General features: G+C 41.3%; 2 protein-coding genes across 3 annotated transcripts in view; one reads left to right on the top strand and one right to left on the bottom strand.

The window, feature by feature from the left end:
* TXNL1 (thioredoxin like 1) lies at positions 1 to 17,857 on the bottom strand. 2 transcript variants are annotated; one of them, XM_033009217.2, is made up of 8 exons: positions 17,657 to 17,856; positions 16,145 to 16,241; positions 14,870 to 15,043; positions 11,386 to 11,508; positions 10,934 to 11,003; positions 10,137 to 10,309; positions 7,243 to 7,347; positions 1 to 259 (listed from the first exon to the last, which is right to left on the bottom strand). In XM_033009217.2, the coding sequence occupies exons 1-8, from the start codon at positions 17,752 to 17,754 to the stop codon at positions 230 to 232; spliced, it is 870 nt and encodes a 289-aa protein (XP_032865108.1). In that variant the 5' UTR covers positions 17,755 to 17,856; the 3' UTR covers positions 1 to 229. The 2 variants fall into 2 exon arrangements, with proteins under 2 accessions (XP_032865108.1, XP_042660613.1); XM_042804679.1 differs by lacking the exon at positions 1 to 259 and adding an exon at positions 835 to 1,067 and having other exon boundaries at positions 17,657 to 17,857.
* A 2,956-nt stretch (positions 17,858 to 20,813) lies between these two features.
* The window catches only part of WDR7 (WD repeat domain 7), a 125,102-nt gene continuing 119,295 nt past the window's right edge, over positions 20,814 to 26,620 (top strand). Inside the window, exon 1 of the mRNA XM_042804856.1 lies at positions 20,814 to 20,927. The gene's annotated coding sequence lies outside the window, so the exon portion shown is untranslated. The remainder of the gene's footprint in view (positions 20,928 to 26,620) is intronic.

Raw genomic sequence — 26,620 nt, 5'->3', positions numbered from 1 at the left:
TTAAACTTGGCAAAAGTAATGAATTTTATTTACAAATACATGTACCAGGGTTACAACAGAAACACACTAGGGAAACTCTATCTCAACAAAAGCAATGATTTATTGGTAATGGCATTAAATGAAACAGATTGACAGTCTCTGGTTATGGTCAAGCAATTATCCAGGAGTTGTAGATAAAACTGAAGATCTCTGATTGCGATAAGGCCTTCCTTCCAGTGTCTTTTGCATCCTAGTGGCTCTCTCCTTTTTTGCCAACTACCTGGTAAGAGAAAAAAAACAAAAAACAAAAAACCAAACAAACAAACAAACAAACAAAAAAAAAACAAAAACAAACAAAAAAACACAGAAACAATATTTAACCAAAGAAGTCCTACCAAGTATTTTGTAAAGCAAGTCTCAAAATAAACAAGTGCAACTGTATTTTCAACTAAGTTAATGCATTTAAACATGCATTATTGTAGCACTTGCAGAAGCTGTGAATCCCTCTGAAGGGCTAAGAGGGACACAAGACACACCAGAAACCTTGCCTTTAGTACTCATACAGACAGCAAAGCAGCAGTCTCATTTTGAGAAGAGTTAGAAGACAGTAACTGCAACAGATCAGACAACACTTAAAAATAGATAGAGCAAGCATTCAACCTTAATACACTTTATCAAATATTATAGTGGGAAAAGAAGTGCTGGGTGCTCAAATACAAGTTTGCTCATTTCCCTCAGCATCCTTGCCATGTACCTCACTGAGAACATTTACCTTATAGTGCAGCTCAAACCTATAAAGACATCTGGAAGGTCACCTGATTTTCAGTGATTCCTTATCAAAACAGGATTCCTTACCAAGACTCCTTCCAACCTCCAATTCTGCAAACTCCACCTGGAATCAGAGTGAGCTTAGCGCTTCCCTTTTCTGCAAAGATCACCACTGCCACCAGGCTCCGGTGAGTCGATCTGCCAGCCAAGAGCAAGTGCAACTCCAGCACTCTGCACACTGCTCTGCAGGTTTAAAGTTAGCGTGGTTCACTGCAGAAGGGGATCCAGTCCCTTTTGTTAAGGTAACTGAACACAAAACCCCGAGAGCAGAAAACAATGCCATTTAGTCACTTTTCTGAAAAGACTCAGACATAATTCTAGTGCTCCTGCAGACCTTTTTGGGGGGAAAAAAAAAAAAAAATCCATTTATAAGCCAAACCAAAATGAAGTCAGCCTGAAAGTTTACGACTTCAGGCTGCAGAAGGGACCTTGGGCAAGGCACCGATTCCCAGCTCATTTCCATTTAACTACAGCAGCACTCGAGGCTCTGACAAGGTGTAGTCAGAATTCACATGAACAAGGATTTGAAGCTTACACTAAAGGAGCACAGAATTTCCCATTGCTACTCACAATAATAATGAAAAGGAAGGAGTAAAACGTTTCTTGTATTCTAACCGATTGACTGCTATAACAAATGTGTAAAATATTAATTACCTCAGCAGTTAAGTGACAATATACCACACTAGATTCATATAGTCAGTCGTGAAATACAGAACTAAGGGGAAAACCCAAACAACCAACCAAACAAAAACCTAGAACCCTCCCCACCCTGAACTAAGGAAGTCTCATGGACCCACTGGAAGTATTCTTCCTGATCCTTCCCCTTTTTTCATTTCCTGTCAAACTTCAAGAGGGAGAATTTTTCTCTATCCAGCTGCTTTTGGTCAGCTGAGTTATCACTGTCAAAGTAATTGAGATCTAACTTACGAAAAGTACTTTTAAAGACCATTTTCACCTCCAAGGAACCCTTAACCAAAAGCATTTCACCAAGCTGTAAATTCAACCTAATGCTTAAAGTCAGAAAAATGCCATTCTGACATGACGAAAGAAGAAAAAAAAAAAAAAATCAGAAGCCCAAGTACTTGCATTAAGATCCAGTTAATCAAGTGGAAAAAAAAAAAAAAGTTAAACTTGTCAAGAAGCAGTATTTATTCTTTGTGTGTTTCCAAAGCACCAAACCGGGTTCACACACAGATTAAGCAAATAAAAAAGAAATAAAAAAAAAAGATTAAAAGAGAAAAAACGCAGTTAAAATATTAAAGATAAGGTGTTAGCAAGTGTGGAACATCAATGAAAAATATCGCTATACCAGTCTGAGGCAGAAAGTGACAACTCGCCCATGTGTATTATCTGTGAAAAATCAATCACACCGATACGGATATTTTGTCATCAGAGGTGAGAGCGCCCCGTTTTCTGACCATCCCACTCCACCTTCCCCAAAGGAAATGGGCTATTTCAACTTGAACCAAACAATTGTCATTATTCTTCTCTCAGATCAGTTTTCCTTCCTTTTACAGAAACAACTGCCATCTAGTGCATTCTGAGGGAGTGGTTCCAGCCTGTAATCCCCCCACAAAAGACAACGGGTTCGGAGCAGGCTTTTCTTCGATCCTTGGCTTCTTCCCAAGCATCGCTCCTGAGCCTGACAGTGACAAAACCACAACCAACCCTGTGGTTCAATACCAAGAGGAGGATTGGAAACACTTTATTACTGAACCTTCTGGAGCAAAGTTGGGGTTTGTTTGCTTGTTTATATATATATATATATATATATATATAATATATATATATATACACACACATAAAGAGGTCAAGCAAGTAAAATTAGTAGGATGCTGTTGGAAACCCTTAACCAGGCCCCATATGTACAAACACTCACCAGCTCCTCACTGTGTCTTCCCTGAGCAGGTGCCCAGTGCCACTAGAGGGACAATAAAGTCGTACTTTGCAGCCCATTCTGGCTTGCCTACTACTTACTGAAGGGTCACAAGAAAGAACACCACTAAGCTCCATTAAGATATTAAAAAAAAAAAAAAAAAGGTCAAGTCTCGGCAGAGCATTTCACAAGCTGTGCCTCAAACAGCTTTACAAAATTCAGAACGGGCTGAAAAATTAGCTACAGAAAATAATTTGTAAAAGTACTGTACAGTAGGCCTTTAAAATAGCAAGTTCAGGGTGACAGTGGGACAGAAATTTGGGAAGACTGAAAGGTAGAGAGAAGTGTTTAAGGTAAGATTTGGAGCAGGGAGTGGAAGGAAAAGATGGGTTGACGAGTCAGAAGGTAGAGAAGGCTTTTCCTGATGGTAGAAGGTGCAGAGAAGGCAGCTCTTGCATCAGTGCTGAGATTGTGGAAAGGGTGAAAGATGCTAGATGAGCAGAGGGAGCAAGGAAGGGAGGAGTGCAAGACCACTTCAATCTGATTATTACTTTTTAATTTCTTCTGCCTTTTTAGTTCTTTAGAAATGGGAAGTTAAGCTGAAAAACAAACAAACAAAATGTTACAAGAAAAAAAAGCGGCAGCGCGTAGTGCAATTAAGCAGTTCTGAGTAGAAAGAAAGTCTTCATTCAAGAGGGGAGGAAAAAAAATATCCCACAACCTGTCAATATTCATCTATGCCCCAACCTCAAAATCAAGCAGCCATATGTTTTATTCATTAATTCCAGAAACAAGAACTATATTGGACACCTTGTGGCTCTTCTGCTAGTTACCTAATACTAAGCTAACAACTAAGAGTAAAAACCCCCCAGAACTTCCACCTTTACAGTTTTAGCTGGCTGCCCAGCACCGTACTCCAACTGAGCAGCTCTGAGCAGCAGAAGCAAAACTTCCAACATAATCTACTACAACTCAAACTCAGTCTCCTCTAGCAGTTTGCAGGATGAGTTACGCCTCAAGCCAGACCCCATGGGGCCGAGAAACAGCAGCATAAACACTTCTAATGTCAAGGATATTTTTTACAATGAACCAGCATGTCTCTAAATCAAGCTTTTGAAAGGCATTTCAGAATACATTAATTACATATAGGAAGGGAATATTCCTCTAGTTCTCTGCTGTTGAAGGCCTCTTCATTTAAACAAAGAATAGGTCTCTCCCCAGTACTCTGTGCTTAACTCACTGCACTGCAGTCTGTTCTAAGCAGAATTTTTTTCCTTGGTGTCCTCCTTTTCCATCACTGCAAAGACTTCTCGCCTCCCCAGAGGATGAAAAAAAAAAAAAAAAAAATCAAATTGTGCAAGGAGCAGGGTACACACGACATATTAAACCAAGTTTGAAAGATGTAAAACTTTACTCACTCAATACAGCAATGCCAACTACATGCAAGAAAATGAAAGACCTTTTTTACAGCGAGACCAACGAATCACTGGAACAACCTCCACTGGATTTTCAAGATGCAGCTGGACAGGCTGCTGGATAATCTCACCTGGGCTCCCTTTCCCAGGCAAGGGTGGATCCAGTGATCTTTTGAGGTCCCTTCTGACCTGCACTGTTCTGTGATTCCATGTATATCCAAACTAACTTGAGGCCAAAAATCACTAACGAAGGACTGACCTCACAACACCTGCTTAGTACTCGATTATTTTTCACAGTAGGTGGATGTCAGCTTTCTATTTGATAGTCTAAGTACTAGAAACAATGCCTCATTTATATTAAATACGAAGTGACCCCTGATCAAGAAGAGGTGGTTCCCCTCACAGCCCTGTCGGTGTTGGAGCACCACATGAGCAAACAGGAGTTTTCCTCAACTGTCTGAAGGAGAAGAGACCTGCAGTTATGCACCTTAATAATCAGCTGCTGAGCAGTTGGCTGCTGTAACTAAAAGCACGCATTCAGATCCCACCCTTCCCAATTGGGAAGCAAAACACCTCAGCCTGATCTTTAGCAGGAGTCATTTAAACCAACACGTTGGTTTTATTTTTTACTTTGAAACTGGGCATGCGTACAATCAACTGAGCAGCAGTGTGATCAGTCATAAAAACATGACTGGAATCACATTCATGGCCACTTCTTCATTCAAGCCCTTCAGATAAGATATTTAGCAGATTCTTACAAACACTTCTCAAACTCGGGGAAAAAAAAAAAAAAAAATTCCCCCCATCTTGCTAATCATATTGCAATACTATTTCTATCCTAATTAGAAGAAAAATATGAACGGTAGAGCCAGACTGAGATGAGGGAGCGAGACAGATGAAAGCAGTGAAGAGTAGTGTGGGTAACTACTCAAGGAGATGAAAAGAAAAATAAGGTTTCCCAGTGAATCTACAAAGCTAAATATAATTAATGCCCAACACTATATTAAGGTTTCATAACTGACAGGCTTACTGGAAGAGAGGAAACAAAAGTTAAAATGCTTAAGAGCACTGCAACTCTGCCAGACTACACATCCCATTTGTTATGATGAAATATTTTAACAGCCTAATATTAAAACTACATGTTCAGGAAGCAAAATAGGAATCTTACATATAGTGTCGATGAGCATCTGAACTGAGACAGGACTAGCCACTTCCTAACCAGTAATGCCTGGCCCTGAAGGCCATTTGGAGCAGGTCAGTAAGGCCCTGACGTCCCCTGCACAGCGCTGACACCGTGGCCCCGCGGGTTTGCGCCCCCCTCCCCGGCCATGAAAATGGGCATCAGGCACAAAGGCGCTCCCCTCCACGGTGCCAAGACGTTCCCTTGCAGACTCTGAGCAAATCAAAACTGGTAACTCCTGGCACAGTATTTACCAAGCCACCTAGCAGCTGCCAGGCATCCACGCTGCATCTAGAACGGAGAGAGATCGGTAAATCCCCTCTAACTAGAGCAGAGGGGAGAGATGCCTGGAGACCCACGCTCCTTTTAATATCTCTGTAGGGTCGTGTGAGGGCACGTGTGAATTAAAAACCCACTCCCCCCAGCAACACTGGTGGGAGCTCGGATTGTTACAGCAGGCAGTACTTCAGTATTGTGTCCAAGCTAACGTTTTGTCCGTGCAGCTTAAAATACTGCAGGAAACACACCATGCGGGCTCAACACTAGTCTCAAACCCATGTAACGTTCTACAAAAAGCCTGAAGTGCTTTACCAAGTGCGCTCCAATCAGGATTATTAATTAAAAAAGAATAAATCACTACTTTAACAGTCAGAAGGTCATATTTAAAGAGTGCACTTGTTGAAAATAAACTTTCCGGACTTTTGAAAGCAAAACTAATTTACAGTTTACAGAGAACTGAAAGTGAGACACGGATCAAATATCGAGTCAGGGTGCCATCCCCGTCACAATTATACCAGAGAGTACGGCGGATTAACGTTGTTAAAACAGCAATTGCACAGCTCCTTGCAGGGGATGCCCTAATGCCACAAGTACTGACAAAAAAGCCATAGAAAATGGAAAAAGGAAGCAGATTGTAACTCAATTAACATCTTTCTACTTCTGGCAGAACTGCAAATGCTGTATTAGAAAGGTCTTAAATTGATATCCAGTTAATTTTAGTACATTAGAACAACTTTTTCTATGACTTCAAGTTTCATTAAAAAGCAGCAAAACCTGTTAAACTTCTATTAACTTAATTATTACCTGCAAAGATACCAAGTTCTACTTGTAGAAGTTAGGATCAAGTTTTGATGTTAAAAATCCCAAGTACGTGGCGTTGGTGAGTGTTAGTCTTTTGCACCTTCTGAAGTTATAGGTTATTTGTATAATAAATTGTGGTGCTTTCAGTGTTATTGGTCACGGACACAGTAGTTTGTAGGCAGGTGTTACAGCAATATGCGCCCTTCCACAAAAGCTAAGTTTGAAGGCAGTTTATTTTAAAGACTTATTACGCTTTGAAAAAGTTGCAAGTAGCCTTAAAGTTTCAAAACTTTCAAACCCATTTCACATTCTCAAAAATAAAAAAAAAAAAATCAACGGAGAGTGCCTTACTGCTCAGCACTAGTGTGTCTAAAGTCATACTGTAACAAGTTGCTTGCTTCATTTCCTCTTTAAAAAGCACGTATGTTTAATATCACAGACACCTTATGACCAAATATGCTTCAGATCTCAAGCTTACTTTGTTGCCCAGTGAAGAAAATCCTTCAAAGTAGAAGTCACAATCACAAAGAGTCTAATTTGTACAGGCAATTGCTTCTCTACTTCCTGAACACCATCAGAAAGCAAATTTCAAAATCAAGACATAAATCTCGCAGCTGTTAAGAAACCAACATTGTCTATAGTATATATAACTTGACAGTCGCTCAAGTTTTCATATATTCATTCCTATCAGTTATTTTTACAAAGTTGATGAACAGAAACTTGTAAGACCAAAGATCTGCAAGGTAAAGCTACACGTTTTCTTTTAGATGCCGAAACCACCTTAAGTTGTGGAATTGTAGTAACAACCGAGTGAATTTGTTCCGTCAACCCATTTTTGAGTCGGTTTAAAACATTCAAAAGTGCTTTTAAGAAAGAGGACTCACTCGCTTGAAGTCATTCATATTTGTTGCTTGGACTGGAGTTCCAATAAATGTGAAGTATGTAATTCTTGTTGTCTCTTCATCACCGTGATTGGATTGGACAAACAACTGAAGAAAAAACAAAAACAAACACAAGAGTTAAGGTAAACTGTCCTTCCCTGAATTAACACATAAAACATTAGGTGCCCAAGATTTTGGAATTAACCAGACAGACACTTTTTCCAATTATAAAGGCCTCTGTAACTTTTAGAGAAGCTACTGTCCTCTTATTTTAAATAGTGATTATATAGAATGATATTCCTGGTATTTTGTTTAAAAAACCCCCCATACAGCTTGGATTTCCCCAGCTGCCACTTCTGACCTGAGACCACATTCAGCAAGCAAAAACAGGATCTAAGAAGTTACAATTTGCTATTCACTGTAATCTGACTTGAAGTTAAATATCAATTTAACTATGTTTGCTGAAGCCCCTAAGAGGACTCATGTAGTTTACTACTACAGCCTACATAATTATGTGTTTTACAGCATGAATACTAGAACTATGAAGTTATTTTAGGGTTTCTAACAAATTTCAAGCTTCTTTTGAGATAGGAACTAAGGAGTTATTGCTTTTTAAAGTAGACAAATGAAAGAACCATTTTTTGCATGAAGTAGTATTAGTAAGGAAATTGGAGTCAGAAGACCAGGGAGGTGTTTGTGGATCTTTCCACACTTTACTGTGAGCACGGAGAAAGGAAGAATGAGAAAGCAAGCCAGCAGTGGCATGCATCACCCCCTTCCCACAAGCCAGAGCCAATACCCACGAGGATGCCCTTTCTGCCGCAGAACTTGCCTGTGCTGGAGGGCACGCGTTGCTACACGCTTGCCTTATACTTAGAAATGTATTTGTGACAACACCCGAGCCTTCCAAGCGCGTGATAAGCAAGATGGACTGCTGAGCTAAACCAGAACAGACATTCACCCCTTCAAGTGGCTTCCCTGTAGCTGGAAAACTGTGTGTTTTCCTATACAAACAAGACGTATGGAATGCAGGGTTGAAATTCTGAGCAAAGTACTATTCCGACAGAAAGAAACAGAAGAGCATGTCAAGGAGCAACTTTGGTCAAACTGAGGTAAACTGCAGTGTGTTCAGAGAATCTGTTGCTGTAATGATATGAAAAGTTCGATAAGTACAGGGAAAACCAAGTGCTGCTGAAGTAGCAGTAATGAAGAGAAGCACACAAGAAATGGGGAAAACCAGCATTAGATATGCTGAGTTGTACGGATTAGAAACCACAGGGTATAGAATTAATAAACCAGGTAAATTAAAACTAACAAACTTAGCAGCGACATATGTAAATGAAGCATGAACTCGCTAATACTGACATGGAAATAAATGAAATGTGAACTCGCTGATACCGACGTGGAAATGTTCAGTAAGTACTTCTGATTATACACGGCAGAAACCCAGGATGATTTGTGTGTACGACAACTGCGCCTCCTCCAGTTCATTAGGAACCAAATGGGAGATGGTTATCTACAGGATTATGTGAGCGAGCAGGAGTTCATCACCTGCACCAAAAAGCCAGGTGGTGGACAAGATGACTTGGTCATCCCTGTTTTAGGAAGTCTTAAGTACAGAACCCAGGTTTAGCTAGGAAACTCGGGGAGTGCTACTGCAGCGCTCACATGCAGAGTGCAAACAGGCAGAATATCTATTTAATCACTTCATCGTTTGTGTAGTGTTTGCACATCATCTTGTCTAAAGCTGTCACAGGATTTTATTAAAGAACAAATACATAACTTGCACTTGCCAGCATAGCTCTGTAGAATATAAGCCTATGTGACCCATCTCCGTTTCATTTGGGGGTGGATGAAGTTGGTCACAAAGGTAACTCCACAGAAATAATGGACATGAAAGTTATTTAGGTTCACTTCCCATTACCTTTAAAATAATTGCTAGTAAAATACCGCTAAACATGAAAGTAGCCGACTGATCAGAAATGCAGTCCACAACTAGTAATTCAGAAATTTCCCGGAAACCTTTTTACAGAAGAAAAAGTGTGATGAGGGTGGATCAATGTTTTGGAGTTACCCGTAACTCCTAAGCAGCCAGTGATTTCTGTGGCCGGCCCACTAAAATACAGTTTAATTCAATCAACTCTAAGTCCACACATTTGCAAACACATAACTCAAGCCATGAAAAGCATTTCCACAGAAGAGAATCCGGGGGTCATATGGGAAAACCAGTTCAACGCGATACTGCGGGAAACAGGGCTAGCACAGTACCAGGATGATGCCAAGCATAAAGCAATTCCAGCCACAATTTAGTCATATCACATATTGCACTAGAACCTGTCTTTTTTACATGGAAGAGGAGAAACTGCACCTGCATTTAAGAGTCAAAAACCCTACGTGAAATCTGTGGAAAGTCTCTTGCAGCAAGAGAATTGGAGAGCTCATTAAAAGACAAAGGTGTTTGATTACAGCATTTAAGAACCCTCACAAAGAGCAGGTACTGAGTTTAAAGACACGGCAAGTACTTCACTTGATACTCAGAGATTGTCACTTCTGCAATCAGATTACTGACAAACTGGATTCCTTGTCTCCTCAACTCTTCAAATGAAGACGAGATGCCTTTTAAGAAGGTACGTTAGTGAAAATGCGAGTGGTGCTGAACAGCACACCAGCTCTTGAAGAGGTGAAAGCAAACCTTGTGTCTCATACTAGGTCAAAAGAGACATTGCATGCACGTGGCCTTGTCTCACCTTAAATTCCTGAAGCACTTCTGGTGCAAGCATACAGTACGCACTCAGCAAACTAAGAACATTTTCAATGAAATAACAAACATGCACAGTGCTTTGAAAGCCCATGAAGTTTTCAGCCTGCACAGACCTCCGAACAGAAACGTTACTTACAGTTACACTGTTAACATTCTGAAATTTTACATAGCGTAGCTGGACAATACCATCTTCTTTAATATCATCTGGTGTCAGCTCCAGGGCTTGAGTTGGTTCACTTCTTTCTGCTTCTTCAAAATCCATAGATCGAGGAAGGTTGATAAAGATTTTTATGTACTTTGGACCTTGCCCTGCGTTCAAACATAGGAGTGGTATTCCACTGTTTAAATATATTTTCAAACTGCTGCTTGAGAAGCCCTTGCTCATCACAGTCTCTAGACCCCACTCAAGGCAGGCATGAGCTTCTACAGTTCTAGTCTCTTATCTGCCCATCCTACACCACCACCCACGGTACTGAAGGACTCCCAAAGTTGCACTACTCGTCTACGTGTCAGACAGAATTCCACAAAAAAAAATTCTAATAAAAAGTCCAAAAATTAAATAGTTTTGCTGTGTCATAACACCTGACTATTTTATGTAATTTTATAATGCAAACTGAGTTACCATAAAGACTAAGCTATACCTTTCAGTAGCTCCCATGTTAATTCTTGAATTAAACGTAAGTTTCACTTTGCAGCACATCAAGCTATAGTAAATATTTCTATTTGCATCTTACCAAATTCCCATGCACAAGGTCAGTGAAAAATGAATGAGATAGCTCATGTAATTCATTTCCAACAAATTTACTAAGGCTGCTGTGGGTTTCTCAGAAGGTAAAAGCTTCCAGGGACAACAGTGTCATTTTTAGAAAAATGCAGCTAAACATGAGCAAAGCTTGGGTTTCAAAGATATGATTAAACAGACACTTCACTCACCATTATCTGGCCCCTGAAGTTTCATAGAGTAAAGCTTGACAGGTTGACTAAAAGCTACTGTAATAAGCAGCTGTGGAGAAAAAAAAAGTTGCTGTTAAACACCATTTTCTTCATTCTTAAAAACAAACATGGCACAACAGCGAACTAGAAATAACTCAGAGCTTTGAAATAAAATTAAGCACTTACCTTCACTATACTCCACACATGCACTAGTCTGTCACTTTTAAAGTATCAGCACGCACTACTCCGCTTGGAAGTTTTGTCCATACATACAGGGATGTGAGACTGAAAATGCTACAGAGACCTTTGTATAGTAATTTTATTTACCTCCTACTACCATCTCCCATTCTTACTTACACTAGCATAACAATATAAAGTAGACAAGCTCTTAAAAAAATGCTTGCAGACCAGACCAGCGCTGAAAATATCTCACTTAAAAATATCTACTGTACCTGCTCGTCACAGTCTGATTCCAAGTAGGTAGAGTCTTTACGTAAACAATTATCAAATCCGTGCTCATCACTCTCATTAAGACATTCACAGCCGGCTTTATTGATAAATGGCATTAAATCCATCTGAAAGTAAAAAGCAAGAGCATTGCTGAGCACATAAGTGTGCCATGAACTCATCTGGGAATCGTAAGCACTGGAATGAATGAAATTCTTCATGCAACAGCTTAAAGTAACAAGACATACAGAAAACCTCAGGGGTTTCTACCAAAAGGCATTATAGAGACTACAAATACTATAGTACTCAGGGGTATCCTGTTCATAACTGAACGGTATTTTTGCCCTCCATTCAAAATCCTGCACCCCTGGAACACATGCTTCCCATTCTGAGAAAAAGAAACTGGGCACAGGGAGAATCTTCAGAAGCACTTTTGATAAACAAGACTACAGCATTGTTCGTCACACCACAACACAGACAAACTGACATCAGGCTGGAGCTACGACCAATTTAATAAAAAACCCCCAAACAAGCAAAACAACAGAAATGAGCCACCCCAAAAATATACTATGTATTGCAGAACAAATTAAAAGACCATCACTATAATTCTTACCAGGCTTCATACGCAAAGCTAGTCTTATTTTAATTCTTTTTTGGCACAAATTAACTGTATGAGATCTTTTCCTACTCCTTTCTCTGTATACTTTGGTAAAAACGCAGATCAACAGAAAAGAGAAGCTACGCTATTCACCATGAACCAGTCTTGTTGCTCAGCTCTTTTGTAAAGAGTCCAGCTAAAAGCTTTAACATATATGCATTCTCAGATTAAAGCAGACTGCTCTCCATAGTCTAAGCCATTTAAAAGGCAGTATTCTTACAGAAGCAGAATAATCTGCATCAATTTCCAGATAATCAGAATTTTTTGCCTGCAACTAAAGTAAACCAAGTCCAATTGAAGCACAATAAGCCAAGCTAAAAAAAAAACAAGTGTTTCCTTCCCTAAGGCCTGAAGACAGAGTATTAACAAAACCTTACACCGTAACAATACAAATTCAAAATCAGTGTGCAGTTATAGAGAAGTCCAGACATAAGAAATAAAGGAACTTTTAGGATAGCAACTCAAAATACCCTTCTTAAATGCATATATTAGGTCATGAAGAATATTACATCACTCTTGTAAAAAAGCACATCCTGCTTGGAAATGACTGCATACAACTCCTCCCCTGCTGCAGCTTCAGGATACAAATAGAATCTGAAAACAGGCTGCTGGGCCAATACAACTCATTTCGTGTGTGCTACTTCCTCTTGTTCTTGCAACTGTGTTTTTCTGAGCAAAAAAGCCTTATCCCCCCTCCTAACAGCCCAGGGAAGGCTTAGTGGGCAACTGGCACGCTCAGTAGACACAAGGTGAGAAAAGGAACATCTCAAAGCAATCTAACTAAGCAGACCTGAACTTGCTACTTGAATGATTTTCAGGGTGTTTAGGGCTCCAAAGCTAACAAGCTGAACCTTTGTCTTCCAACATTCCCAAAGTTCCAGAATAATTCTAAATGTAAGTGTTCACGTATAAAGTGAAGTGTGTGCCGTGGAACCGTCAGCAAGTAGATGAACTGCTAGAAATTCACAGGACCTGTGCCCTTGCAGTTTATTTAGACGTAAAATATTCAGCTGGATTTGCACCCTGCTTACATTTGCCTGATCGAATGTGGCTAGCTAAGAATTAAAAATATTTAACCTCCAAAAAACCTGATTTTGCATTTAACAAGGTAATTTTGGGTTCTATAGATACTCATCACAGCTAACTGTAATATATTAGATCTGCTAATGCAAAGTAACATGGGCACTACAGCAACTAGCTAAGCAACCTGTGACATATGATTTAGGTGAAATGCAATACATCACAGAACTGTGTTTCTACTTCTAGTAGAACAATAGACAATCTCATTTAAGGAGTAATATTACACTCAGGATTGCATGGTGAATACCACCTAAGACGACAGCTCTAGGAAAAGTGTTTTGTCACATTAGAGTTCTCATTGACATGTGTTTGTTAGTACAGCTGTCAGACAGGCTTAAGATTTGCAAGGCACAATTGCCTTGAGGTAACATGAAAACACACAGAACATGGTGAAAATAATTTCCTGAAAGCACCAATATTTCTCAGCAGATTGCTTCCTTATTGAAAATTCAGCCAAAACCTCAAGTATCCCTACAAAGCTTTGATCTACTCACAAGACATGGGCAAATCATGCAGTGACTGACCAATAAGAAGAAAAAAAAAAAAAAAAGAAAAAAAGAAAAAAAAAAATCAAACACCAAAAAGCTGTTCATAAATACCAATTTTTAAATTCTTTGGGAGAAAATATTAGTCATGTTTTAGTTAGGAGATATTTTGACGCAAGGTTTAAAAACTTTTCAAGTTTGAGAACACATAATTAGAAATGTTTGTTTTCTTTTTCACAAATTACTAAAGAGCTACAAGTTATTTATTTAGTTTACATTATCTGTGATGCCTGATCAGCAATCACTGGAGTGATATGCAGTACCCCTACAGAAGCAACATGATATGCATTAAATTGAAAGCAAATTCACAATCAGCAAGAGTTCTCATATGCCACTCAGACCAGGCACATAAACTTTTCCAAATATTCCTGGGACATATATTTTACTTTCTGTGGTTTTATATCCTTGTCATTCTTTTACAGGCCAGAAGAAATGTAAAGAGAACACTCCATAGTACCACCCACTTTTGCAAACATTAGCAATTAGGCAAAAGAAAACATTCTTGAAATATGGTTTACCTAACAATACCCTCCCAAAGGCATCCTATTTTCCAGGCAAACTGCTATGGAGGAAGATAGAGCTGAAGTGTTGGGAACCTTAGTTCTTTTAGCAACAGAATCTCTCCCTATTTTTATATATTTTTTTAAGAGATTAAATAAGGGGGATTAAAGAAAGGGTAGGGAGCAAGAAGAAAAAAAGAAAGCCCCAAATGAACCCACCACCACATAGAGAGGGGACTTCTTAAGGAAGAACTAGAGCAACTGTTCGATGTTTTCAACAACCATGTCTAACAATGTCTTTTCCCATGGACATTTTCACACTTTAAAGAAATGTTTTGGGAAGACAGATGGGGATGTCTGAGAAGAAAGAAGCAGAACAAGCAGCTTCACCAAAAAGTTCATCATAACACATTAAATTCATTATTTTAATGACTAAGGGCTATATGTAGAGATTTTTCTTAAAACATTTTACAATTCTATAACCATATTTATTAAATATGCACATGTTAATTTTTTAATTTTGTCTGAAAAAGGCAACCCAGATAACTGACCTTCTCAAAGCCACGGGGAATTTTCAGTTTTGTCTAAAGTACTATTATTTGACTTGGAGTATGTTTAGAAAGCAACAGACCTTTTTTTTTTTCCCCAAACATACAAGTTAGGCAAACATTAAAAAAAAAAAAATCTTAAGATAAGAGATGCATACATATCCTTTTGGGATATCTGTATCTTCACTGTTTCCAGGATCATTCTCCAGGTGCTGTTTAATTTTTTCTTCTAAACCTACAGCATCTGCTCCTTGATATTGGTCGATTCGCACTTTGTTTCGGAAAAACAGAAATGTTGGTGTTGCTGATATATTATTGGTAGCAGCTGTTCCCTAGAATGCATAAATTAGTTACAGGCATTACCTAACAGATTATTACCAATATTGGACAGAAACACTAGCTTGCTTCACCTAGATGAGAATGCACACACTAGATATTAATCAAGCTACATCACCTCAAACATCACAAAGAGTATCTGTTGTTTTATGAACAGCTTTAACTCAGACAACAGCTAAATTTAAATTCTCTAGATCTTCCTAGTCCTTTACATATTTGGGTATTCTCTGAATGGACTTCACATTGTCAGAAGGTTTGCTGGTACACCATAAAACTCATATTACTCACTTGCTCTCGAAAGTGAAGGACAGCTTAACTTAACACTTATATTTTACAAGCTTTCTTTACACCTGCATTCCTCCTTCTCCCAAGCCACATTCATGCACACCCAGGAACTGCAGCCTGCTGAAAGTGAATTCCATTTGATTTCTACCTGTATTAATACCTGTTATGCACCTATAGTACTTTCTCCAAAACTTTGCGTAATTTAGTGTCATTTGCAAACACCTTTACCACTTTGAGTTCATCTCTCTCCATTATAATTTGTAGTAATTAACTACACTTCCTGTCAACACACCATTGTTAATTTTTGTTAACAACCCTTAAGACAATCAATAGCTCACCTGCAACACTGCTGTCCGTTAAAAACAGTTGAGTAATACTTGAGAGGAATCTAGTCCCACTAATCATAGCAGTTTGTTGCATTTTTCATTCTGCTCAATAACTATGCCGATATTTGTTTGGAAAGACTTAATCTTTTAAAATTTATGCTGGTGTTATCGTCTACATTTAATGGTATTATCTCAATAGTACAAGCAGCGGGAACTGCTAAACTGTCTGTACACGACTTGAATGAAGGACATCACAGTGGTAACTACAAGAATACTTTTCTAAATAAAAAAGTGTTGTTTGTTCGCATCTTTGTGCATATCCTAATTTTGAAGAATTTCACAATATGGCTGTAATTCACCAAGTGTGTCAACAGCCCCAGGACATTACTCTTAGTATACTGTCTGAACAATTTTTCTTTGAGTTTCACATTTACTACATTACCTGCTCTTTCTCTTACAACCAAAAAAATGTTTTGGAATACCAACCTGGCATTGATGCACATCTACTTCCAAAAAAGTTGCCTGGGGATATTTGTTACTCAGAGCATTGAAAGCTGGGGCTATCCTTAAGCAAGGGCCACATCTGTGAAAACAACATACACTTTAACTCAATCTTTTTTGGTGGTGTTTTGTTTTTTTTTTTTTTAATTTCTTCCCCAAATAGAATTAGCACATTCGTGTTCTTACTGATATCCTTGGTACACGTAAAAATAACCTTCCTACCTGGCTGACAGATGGTGAGCAATCCTGGTGACACAATTAAGAATGACAGTTAGAAACACATCATGAAGTGTTAATTCCCACTTCCTCAGACAGCTTCAATGTCACATGATTAGCTTCACCTACTAATTAATGCTAACTTCATATTTCCATCTAATGGGTTTAGCTCCAGCCTCTTTTACCACAAGTTGAAGTCCTGCTAACTGAAGTGACATGAAGGAGGGAAAAGAGTTGTCTGCTTTTCCTGAAACAGCAAGAAACACTCATAACAGAAAACTAGTAGTAGCACTCCACATCGCCTCCTGTGAAAAAATAGTATCTACAGTAAAGTCTACGTATGACTTGAAATATTTAACAGTAATAATGTATCAAACCTTTAGCAGGAATCATAAAATTCTTACTTTAATAAATCTCACTTACTACAACTGTAACCAGTTACTAACAGACTTATTTGACTCTACTAAGACAGACCTAACTTCTGCTGAATTAATTGTGCTGGCATGTATGAAGTGTACAGATGCAACTATTCGCGTGACAGAATATTCTCACAACTCTGCTTGCAGTGAAAGAAGGAATTAAAAAAACCCAGCAGAAACTCCTTCCAAAGGCATGTCAATGTAGGCCATATCCAAACCAGAGGGCTCTGTCAGCGTGAATCTGCCAACACATACAGCTGTAAAACAGCACCAACCAGATCCGCTTCGCCTTTCCTATTCTCTCTGGACAGAGAGTATGGATCCAGAACAGTGTAGCAAGGGAAACTCACGGGCATTTATGCACTAAGACATCAAGCTGTTAATCTAACTAGAACCTAATATATCGGCTTGTCTGTGCCCTCTGTTAACAGTGGCTTCCTGACCTGCAATCGAATTTTAAGCTGGCACAATGCCTGATCTCCTTAGAGCACCTGAAGAATGACAAGTTCAGAGGGCAAGGGAAGTTGGCTCAGTTGCCAAAAGGTGAATTTAACACCAGAAATAGGTAATACCATTCTGCTGCTGTGAGTCTATTCACACGCTACAGTTAGGGAGGGTCACTAATGCTAAAAAAACAATGAGCTCGCCGCTCTTACCCGCAGCGGCTGGCCAGTGACTAAAATGATACAGCATTTCGGGAGCTGACTGCACTTCTCAAATTTGAAACCTCGCCTCAAAGATAAATAAACCCATCAGGCTCACACACACCCACCCACCCCCCTCCCTCCTCCAGGCCGGGGCGGGAGCGGCAAGGCGACGCCTCCCGGGTCAGGCCCAGCTCCCGTCCCCCGCCCTCACTCACCCCCTCATGGTGAACTTCACCACGGCCAGGCGGGAACCGGCAGCGCTGAGCTCCGGCTGGAACTCGGTGTCGTTCGCGATCACCTTCACGCCCACCATCCTCGCCGGGGCCGGGGCCGGCGCTGAGGGGGGGCAGCGGCGGCGGCGCGGCCGGCCTGCGATCTGCAGCGTCACGGCGGGAAGGGGCGCCCAGCATGCACCGCTCGCCACGGCGCGCAGGCGCGCCCGCCGCCTGCCCGACATCTTGAGGGCGGCGGCGCCATTTTGGGAGAGGGCAGCGAGCGGGCGGGGGAAGCGGCCGGCGGCCATTTGCGTTAGGGGCAGGGCGGCTGAGGGGGAGGGCGGCGGGACCCGGTAGGAGAGCCTACGCGCGGTCTTCCTGCTGCGGGGCCCGCGCCGCTGTTTTGGCCGGGGCTGCTTTTAGAAACGTGGGATTAGAAAGAAACCGTGTTTTACCCAGCGAGTCAACAAGAGTTGAGGCAGAGGAAGGCAGTGTTACCGGAAAGCGGTAATTAATTCACTCTCTAAGACTCAGTTTTGGAGTTTTAGAAAGCAGGCATTCTTTATTCCAGCGCCGGACGCACAGGGGAGAGCTCCTCCTAATGTGTGTGTGATAATTAAACCAACAAGCAATTATACTACCTTAATCATGCATATTAATTGCGTTTTTATCATATTCATAACCTTTCCGGGAACTCATTAGCATACATTAATGTCTCTTGCGCATGTCTGTTGGAGTCTTCAGGTGGTTGTTGGGGGCCTTCGGATGAAGGCTCGGGCTTCTTCACTGTGCTTGCTAGTTGACCCTTACTTCTGCACAAACTCAGCGCTGCGGTCACGTACCTCTTGTCCTTCATGGCTGGCCTGGTCTGGTTTTGGTGCTAATTTGCAGCTTTTTTATGTTTGTTTGCACCTGCCACTACAAGGCCAAACCGTCTCCCATAAGATTACTTACGAGTTCCTAATCCTACAGTTATTCCAACTATTCCTCAAAAGAGCAGTACTTGTTCTGCAGCACAGAGGTTAAATGGTTAAAACATCCTAAATTGATCTTAATAATTCCATTCCACAAATAATCTATTTTTTAGTCATTTTAGTTTGCAGGTATCAGCAGGATTTACTGCTTCGCTGTGAGTTTTGAGGGCAAGTGGAGCAGCGCTGAAGCTGCCTCGGAGACCACTACTACCAAATGTACAAAACCGGCAAAAAACCCTGCTTGGTTGCCAAAATACTTTATCCCACCTCCCCAGGCGCTGCCTGCTGTGCCCGAAGCTCGTAAGGTGCGTTGTGTGCTAGAACAACCCAGAGCGGAGGAGCTGCTGCAGCGGGAAGGCACCCGGGGGGCTGCGCCTCGTGCCCTGGCAGCTACAGGCGTGCTGGGTGCCCCGAGCGTCTCCCAGCATGGAAACTGGGAGACCACTGGGAAGCCCGGCCCGCTCCTTGGCCACCCTCGGGGAAAAGAAGCTCCCCTTCTTTAAAGAAGGTTTTTCTCATTAGTGTGTACATCAGCGACGCAGATGAAACTATAATTAACGGTCAAAGTGACAAAGGGAAAATGTTTAACCTTTTTGTTAGCTGCTTATTTTATGAAAACTTAATGCTTTCCAGAACTCAGAAGACATCCTTGAGCCTTTTATAGCTGCTAGTATAAAACAATCTCTCTAAACATGAGAGCAAGAAAAAGAATACCTAGCTCCTGTTGTGATATATAGGCCTGACTTGGACCAACGTTGGCTTCAGGAGTTTATTATTACAGGACAACTGGAAAACCTCCACTCTCCCAGCTGAAAGTAATTCACAAGCTAAATAGGCTGCTGTTACAGACAGGCATCTCTTCTTGGATGACAGGGTCCTCACAATCACTTGCCAGGAGTCCTGTGGCTGGCTGTAATTTCCATATCTCTCTACAGATGTATTGATATATCTCAGCATTACTTCCATCATCAAAAATATAGCAACGTAGTAACACTGTTTATCCATACTTTTATCTCGCACAGTTGAACTGAAATTGCTTACTAATTCAACAGCAATAAAAATTTGGAGTTGCTTTATCTTAAGGGAGATGGTGTTATGGAACATATCTGATACCAAGTCCCCATAATAGGTAATATGCTACATACCACCATATAGTAAAGCAAGTTGTGAACTAATTTCACTATTTTAATTACTTCTGGCCAAGAGAAAATGTTGTCTCTAGTTTCAGCTGCAGAAATAATTTTCCCTTTCAGTCCTAAACAGCTGTGATGAATTGATGTATACTGTTAAACAGCTGATAGGAAAAAGAAAACCACTGCTGAAATGCTGTTCCCATCAGCATCTTTGATGATTTGTATGTAACTAAACCCAATTTTTCACACATACAAGAAGCTATCAGTAAAAGTGTGGTTTCGGTTGCAAAGAAAATAAAGAACTCAAGTCCCATCTACCACACCTTCTTAGCACGGTCCACTGACAAGGCCCAGAGAACAAATCCAGCTTATGTAGGTTGCTATCTGCAAGACCTCTCATTTCACCTGAAAGTTGGAAAACGCATAGGGTAAAAATTCCCTCAAAATGAGCTAACTTTAAAATTGTTCTAGTTGTGTTATCGACTGATTTTTGTGACATTCTGGGGATGATGCTTCTCGTTGGCAGGCAGAAATTACGTGTTGGGTTTTTATTTTTTTTTTTTTCAGTTTCCTGATGCTATGTTTTTTTATAAAGCAAAGTGAGTGTGGTAACAGCTGAAAAAATTAGAAGGCATAAATGCTCAGAAGCAGTAAGGCGAAAATAGAGATTAGTGAAATGTTTGTATTAACCAGGTTCCAGTCTAAACTAAGTAAAACCAGATATTAAACCCAGCACTTTACCCCCTTTTGCAACGTCATGCCTGACAACTTCTCCACACGTACTTTTACACGAATGTCATCGCGGGCGGGCGTCAGCGGCGTTTTTCCTGCTCAAACCCCGCCGTATTTCCACGATAGTGCCTTACACCTTCTCCCCCTCACGAAGCCCTTCAGTAATCGCGAAATAGAAATAATTCCTCACCGCTCTCCCCGGCAGCGCCCCTGAGGGCCGAGAGCCCGCGCCCGCCCTCACGCAGCCGCGGCGGCAAAACTCCGCCGCTCGGTTTCCATGACGACGCCGGTTGTCTCTGCCTGCCGTCAGTCACGCCGGCCGGGGCCTTTGCGACAGCGGCGGTAGGCGTTCGCGGCAGCCGGTCGCCGCACCGGGCGCGGAGGAGGGAGCGCGGCGCCCGACGACCCTCCCCACCGCCCCGCTGGGGCCCGGTGAGTGCCCGCCGGCTGCCGGCGACCCCCCTCCCCGCCCAAACGACAACCTGCCGGTGCCGGTGCCCGGTAGCGCTCACCACCGGGCCCCCCCGCGCTGCCCCGGCCGCCCTCGGGCCCCGCCGTGCGGCGGGGCGGTGCGGGCCGCCATGTTGTGTGGGGAACGGCCTGAGGGCTCCCGGCCCGCTGAGGGAGGGGGGCGCGGGGCCGAGGTGTGGCTCGCCGAGGGGATGATAAAAGGAGGGTGGGGGGGGACACACACACCGGGGTGCCGGTACCGGCTCCCCACAGCTCTCGGGGCTTTCAACAAGTGGCACGCCCGACCCGCGCCCCTTCGGTAGGCCGGTGAGAAGTGACCGGTTATGAACGGGATGGAGGGTTCTCGGTCTCTGTCAATGGGCAGTTATCCAAGGAGCGCCGCTTCATGCAGCAGTAATCCTTTGTAGGAGCTGGAATTGCTTTGAACGCCCGATTTTTGTCCCATCGCAGCCTTTTCTAACGGGTTTCCTTTCGCTGTGACAGCCATGATGTTGCTGGCGTCTATGGGGGGATGATTTAGAGTTTGAACTGTCCTTCATGTGATCGTGACAGTTCTAGGGAGGAAAAATTTATGCGGATTTAATGTGTCATCGAGTGCCAGAAAAACCTGCAAATGGCTTTCAGAGGTATCTATTAACTAGAACGAGGGATTTAGAATCCCAAGTGATTTTTTCATTTTCCTTCTTGTTTCATAACCTTTTACATATACAAGGAGTGGTAGGTTTATTTTGGGGGGGAGATAACCAGTCTTAACTTTCGTATGGTTAAATACTTTTAAATCAGGCTTTTGTAGTCATTGGCTCAGGTGGAACAAGGGGCAAGCAGTAATCTTTCATTGGATTATCATTGTTATTGCCACCTAAAGATTAAGGAAGAGCTTGTGTCTTGACTAGTTACTTCTCCATTTTTTATTTTGGAATACAAGTTTGTGTTTGTTGAATTTATTTTTGGTCTTGAGTGTATTGGGAAGGTTTGGCAGTAATATTTACAGTCTTTTTATTTAAATTAATAGGTAATGACCAATTCAAGACATAAAGCCCTGTATCAAGTATTGTCTTGGTGCTTAAAATACAAACACGTTACGCGATATAGCACTGCAGTTTGGAGATAGCTGTTACAGGTACAATGGCTTAGGGGGACATACAGGTACTGGCTGCAGGATGTTAGGGAGAAGCTCCTGAGTTAGGGGAAAAACCAAGAAAACTTGGTGGTGAATTTTGAATCAACAGAGCACATGGGGATAAATGAAGGTCAGGTGCTATTAATTTTTTAATCCTCAATCAGCATAATGAGAGCAACGGTTTGGTTTGTCAGTCATTATTACTTGGATTGAAATCACCTTCTCATTGCACGTAAACTTCAGCGTAGCCTAACAATTTCAACCAGGTTCAAAATAGTAGGTTAGTTTTCTCCTGCAGATGTGCTTAGTTGTTTTTTAATGAGAAGGGTTAGTGAGGTCAGTGTGAATATTCATAGTAGTAAGATGAAGTACGCTGTGTTTACGAAATTGAGGCCTTTGAAAAGTCCTTGCACCTCTTGGTTATGTAGGGATACATCAGTTCTCCTTGCCAGCTGTTAGGGTTTTGGTTTATGTATATTGAAGCGAGTAAAGTTGAGTATCAGAATGAACAGAGGTGCCAGTTTAGCTCCCCGGCTGCTATCCCACTTTGTGTGTGCATGGGGCATTAAAACTGCTGGTTTTCCAATTGTATTGCTGTGCCAGTTTCCCCACTTCACTGTCATCATGAACAAATTGTTTCTTGATTGTACAGCTGACAAAATTTATTGCATGCTTCACCTGTTTACTCCTACTACTCTCTTAGTGAAAAATGACATTTTAAAAATATTTCTTTTTAGAAGTGGTATTTAGCATAGTGTTGCAGTAATCTTTTTGTACTTGCAAATCAGAATGGTGTGCTGTTAATTGCATAAAGTATAAAGGTAGAGTTATTGTTCTCTAAGGTTTGTATTCAGTGCTTATCAGATGCAAGCTGAAATGATAATTATTTGCTGCAGGTGTCAGAGTGTAAGACCTGACCTGATAGATTGTTTTATAGTATTTTATATCCTGCAGATATGGTCCAAAATTTCTTTTTGCTTTAAAATTTTTTTTTGAAAAATCAAGCCTTTATTTGCTGAAAAAGTATTACCTTATTAAAAGCTTTCTCACACTTCTCAGTTGACATGGATTTCCAAAAGGCCAGCTGTGCATAACCAGCTGGGTAGCCTCCCACGATGAGATGACTGCATTGTTAGATTCGTGATAGGTTAAGAAAGCAACAATATTTTGCATTTGATCCCTTTGTACTGATTCAGAATTAATTCCAAAAGGCCCTGAAAATTACTGACGGACCTTCAGAAACAAGCAGAATTTAATTGACATAGCAACCTTTACTGACCGTTTGTATTTAGTAACAGAATTGTGTATTTATTTGCCGTCTATTTAAAGAAAGGTGTGGCTGTCTAAATATGTGGGTTCGGATAGCGAAAGATTTCTGCAACCCTGGGTAAAGTACTTAATTTTCTTCTCCCTACCTCATTAATAATTTTTCTCCATCCCTGTTAAATGGAAAAGGCAATTTGTAATTAAATTTAAAATCATCAGATTTTTATCAAATGCATTGTATTATTCAAATGGAAGCCATGATGTAACAGAAATGAGCCTTTACCGTAAATGTATGATTGTCTTTATGTAAATTGTTTTAGGAGGGGTGTTACAGTGCTCAACTAATGTCTTTTTGAATGAAAGATTCTGTATGCGTGAAAAATATTAGGCATAAAAATTTCTGTTCATTTGAAAATAAGCAATCCACTTAGAAGGTTTGTCCCAATGTCATGGATGGCAGCCATCTCTGTATTTACTGGTGGCAAATCTGAATAATAATGTAATTTAAATTCTGCTGAAAATACAGAAACATGGCATTAACACGTGGCAAACATTGATAGGGAAAGGAACGATTTATTCTTAACCTTTCTGAGTTGCTTTGTTTGACTATAAGTGCAGCTACGTTTATTTAAAAGCAGATGTTCATTTGGCAGCCTTTAGTGGTTCATTTTGGAGCTGTTACATACTGAGAGCATATATGATAAACAATCAATTCACAGATTTATTTGGGGGGGGGGGGGCAGGCAGATTCTTCTAGTGTCCACACATGTCCTAGGATTAATATTTGATATGCATGTGCTTTAATTGGAATGTATGTGTTTGAGAAGAGCTCTTCTTGGCATTTGCTGTGCTCTGTTAGGACAAAGGTAGACTCACTTACCTTTTCACTTCTATTCCCAAAAGCCGCGTTTCTTTCTCCTGGCCTGCCTGGTGTACCTGGATCCTTCTCCCCCGGAGAAGGCATTGCGCCGCTTCCGAAAGCACCCGGGTAACTGAATTCCAGCGGGGTCACACGAGGCAGATCAGCAACGCGATGGTTGCTTAGTGTTCGGGCACCTAGGCTAAACCTGAACCACGTTTCTGTTGGGGGGACAGAACTGAAGTTAGTCTCTTGTTTTTTTTGGTCGGCAATAATGCCGATGTTTTAAAGTTAGATGTGCAAACGGTTAGGGCTGTAAGAGGATGAAGAGTTTGTGTGCTTCTGCTTGCCTCGTCTGTGCTTTGGAAGTCATCAGCGGGTGAAGTGAGCTGGGCAGTGTGTTTAGTTGTACGGAAGGATGATGTTAATTGTACCTGCTGATTATCTCACCTGGAAACACCTCCAGTCCTGTCTTCTGTTCTTCCTTCCTTTCCTCTAGCTTTGTTTTCTACTTGTGCAATCTGCAACATAATTATCCCTGCTGCTTCTTAAACCTTTCCTCGTATATCTACCCACTGAAATATTTGAGGGCAAGGGCATCTATGTATGCTGTACTGGCCACAACTGTTTCTTTCCCTGCACATGGGGCATGGAAGTACTACCAGCTAGCAGCTTACATCCACTTGCTAGTGACAGGCACAAAAAGAAACTAGTTCTGTTGTCCCAGGGCAATGCAGAGGGTAACAGTAGTTCTCACTAGCTGCTGGGCTTCCTACCATAAATTAATTTTGGTTGGGGGCTTTTTCAAACGCTTATGATGGATACTGTTTGGGGGGTAAATAACTTGAGGTTTAATGAGGTCTCGAGGCTTCCCATCATGACTGAAAGTTGTGGGAAAACTTGAGGGAATTGCAAAGAAAACGTTCCTGTTTCAGGAGCAGTTTGTATACAGGTCAAGGAAGGCTTTTGGATTTTTTCGGCTATCTGCTGCTGTCACTTGGAAAGATAAAAAGTCTACTCAAAAACTGGACAGACAGGAATGCTAATAATTTTTTAAAATACTACAATTAGTTTCCACGTGTGAGTTGTGGCAGAAGGTAAAAACCTGTATGATAAGGGCTTTGAGTCCTGCTGTGGTTTGTATGCAGAATCTTTTTGCTTAGGTATTATTCTGATTTGCTGCATATTAGGTTTATTTTATGACAGATGAGGCAGAAGACCAGAAAAATTGCATGACTCAACCTTTAATCTGTTAAAGAACCAATTGTTATAAAGCTCTCTGACAGTGCATCTGACCTTTGTCTTTATACCCATGGCTATCTTACCTGATCATTCCCCTGATTAGATTGAACAATAACCTACTGTTAACTTTAAAATTTTCTGTGGGTCTGCCTTGTATCTTCATCATCAGACTTTGATTTGATTTGCTATTATGTTTTCTGGTTGTAATTTGGTTTAAGTTAGCTGTGAATAGTTTACTGTAGCTTACTGGTCCTGAGAGTGCTACTTAGTGTTTAGAGGACTATGGCTTGATAAAGATGTTTATGTGAGTCTTTGCTTCGGTGTTTAATACGATGTACTGAAGAAGTCAGTTTAATAGCTTTACTCAAGTAGGAATTTATCCCAGATTATGAAATTGGTCTGAATACCAGCCTTAAGCAATAAAGTTGAAAGAGTCAGTTGACTCTTCTACCAGATTAGCATATTTCCAATTTTTTTGGATTGTCTGCTAATCTGAAGAATCACTTCCTCTTTAAAGACAAAGAACATAACCGAGATGTGAGTGTCTATAACCCCAACTGGTTTATATTTTGATGATGCAGTGGTCCTAGTGACAAAAGCATGAAAAGGGCAGAGGTACTCAGTGCCATTTTTGCCATGGTTTTCATGGGGAAAAGGAAAATCCATGGGACCAGAGGGTGTCTGACGTGGTTGGGAGGTCGTGGCGGTGGGGGAAGTTCCCGATGACCGTAGCAATGGAAGGATTGCGAGGCCGCGTGTGGTCGGGGCCTGCCCGGTGCGAGGAACCGTCGACCGTTTGGAGGGACCCCGCGGAGGGCTGTCGGGGTGGCTCAGCGTGCGTGCCTGCAGCGAGGAGAAAATATAGCAGCAGCAAACTGGAGATCTAAGGTACTTTAGTTTGGAGGGGGGGGAAAAAAAAATAAACACAATTTTATTTTCTATTTTTTCTAGTCATTGTGTCTGGAGAAACACGCCCCGCTGCTCCGGACTATTGTGGTGCCTCCTCAAAGAGCGGGCAGCTTGAGGGTATAAGTAGCAGTTATCTGCTGTAGGTGATGAGCGAAGAGCCGGCGTTATTTAGAGGGAATGCAAGGGACTGTATGGATTTGGGATGCTAAGTGGCACCTCTCAGGGTTGTGGGAAGGGCCTGAAGAAGGGAGGCTTTGT

The sequence above is a fragment of the Tyto alba genome, unplaced genomic scaffold, assembly GCF_018691265.1.
Source record: "Tyto alba isolate M040663 unplaced genomic scaffold, T.alba_DEE_v4.0 Super-Scaffold_42, whole genome shotgun sequence".
In the NCBI taxonomy this organism is placed as follows: domain Eukaryota; kingdom Metazoa; phylum Chordata; class Aves; order Strigiformes; family Tytonidae; genus Tyto; species Tyto alba.
This window is presented reverse-complemented; position numbering and strand designations above follow the sequence as displayed.